Source organism: Bison bison, unplaced genomic scaffold (genome assembly GCF_000754665.1).
Source record: "Bison bison bison isolate TAMUID 2011002044 unplaced genomic scaffold, Bison_UMD1.0 scf7180017864213, whole genome shotgun sequence".
NCBI lineage: Eukaryota > Metazoa > Chordata > Mammalia > Artiodactyla > Bovidae > Bison > Bison bison.
This window is the reverse complement of record NW_011494785.1, coordinates 934141-934975: the sequence shown is the minus strand read 5'-3', so window position 1 is coordinate 934975 and position 835 is coordinate 934141. Positions and strand designations below refer to the sequence as shown.

Sequence of the window (835 nt, the reverse complement as noted above, 5' to 3'; positions counted from 1 at the left end):
GGCCGTCCAGGGCGACTCACCCCCATGCTTCAGCTTCAGGAGGCCGTGGTGCGGGCTGGGCAGGCGGACGGTGACGGAGCGGGTGCAGACCGCATCAGGGTCGTCGGCACACTGCCAGGAGGGGCGTGCAGAGGGGCGTCACCACCACCCCCAGCCCAGCCCCCAGCCCATGCACTCAGGAAAAGACCCCAACCAGGCAGCCTCAGTTTTGCTCACTCAGAACCACTCCCTCCTCAAAACTCTAGGCCCTGCTTGTCCTTGTTCCTTGGGCCTGTTGTCCCAAAGGGAATCAGGGACCTGGATCCTCAAGGAGCCCTGGGCGCCCTATCTGTCCTCCCCTTTGCTGGGTGGTCCAGAAGAAAGAAGTACACGTGGGGTCACCTTGGCCCTCATCCCCATGGGCACTCCCGGGCTGCCTGGCGGGCTCACCTGGACAGTCTCTATGACGACGGAGAAGGAGTGGTCCTGGCAGTCCTGGGCCAGCAGGTACTGGCAGACCCCGCTGAAGGTGAAGTGCCTGTCGTCAAAGCTCTTGAAGTGGGATTGTCCTGTGATGAGACACTCTCCTGGAAAGACATGGAAAGGGGAGAGGGGGTGTCCCAGTGGGTCCCCTGGGGGGTGTCCCAGTAGTGGGCACTTTCTGGGTTTCTCCCCACCACAGTCTAGAAAGGGGCCCCACAGGAAGACTCTACTCAGGCCCCACTCCTCTGGCCCTGGGAGGTCAAGGCCCAGTGGGTCAGTCCTGAGCCTCAGGGAGTGAAGTCACACCCAGGGAGTGAAGTCACACCCAGGGATTCACACCCAGGGGGCTGGGCTGTGGGGGGTGGTGACGCAT

General features: G+C 62.9%; 1 protein-coding gene across 1 annotated transcript in view; it reads right to left on the bottom strand.

The window, feature by feature from the left end:
* The window catches only part of VWF (von Willebrand factor), a 125850-nt gene that overhangs the window by 86213 nt on the left and 38802 nt on the right, over positions 1-835 (bottom strand). Inside the window, 2 exon segments of the mRNA XM_010845201.1 lie at positions 1-111; positions 430-566. Coding sequence (XP_010843503.1) covers positions 1-111; positions 430-566 — 248 coding nt within the window.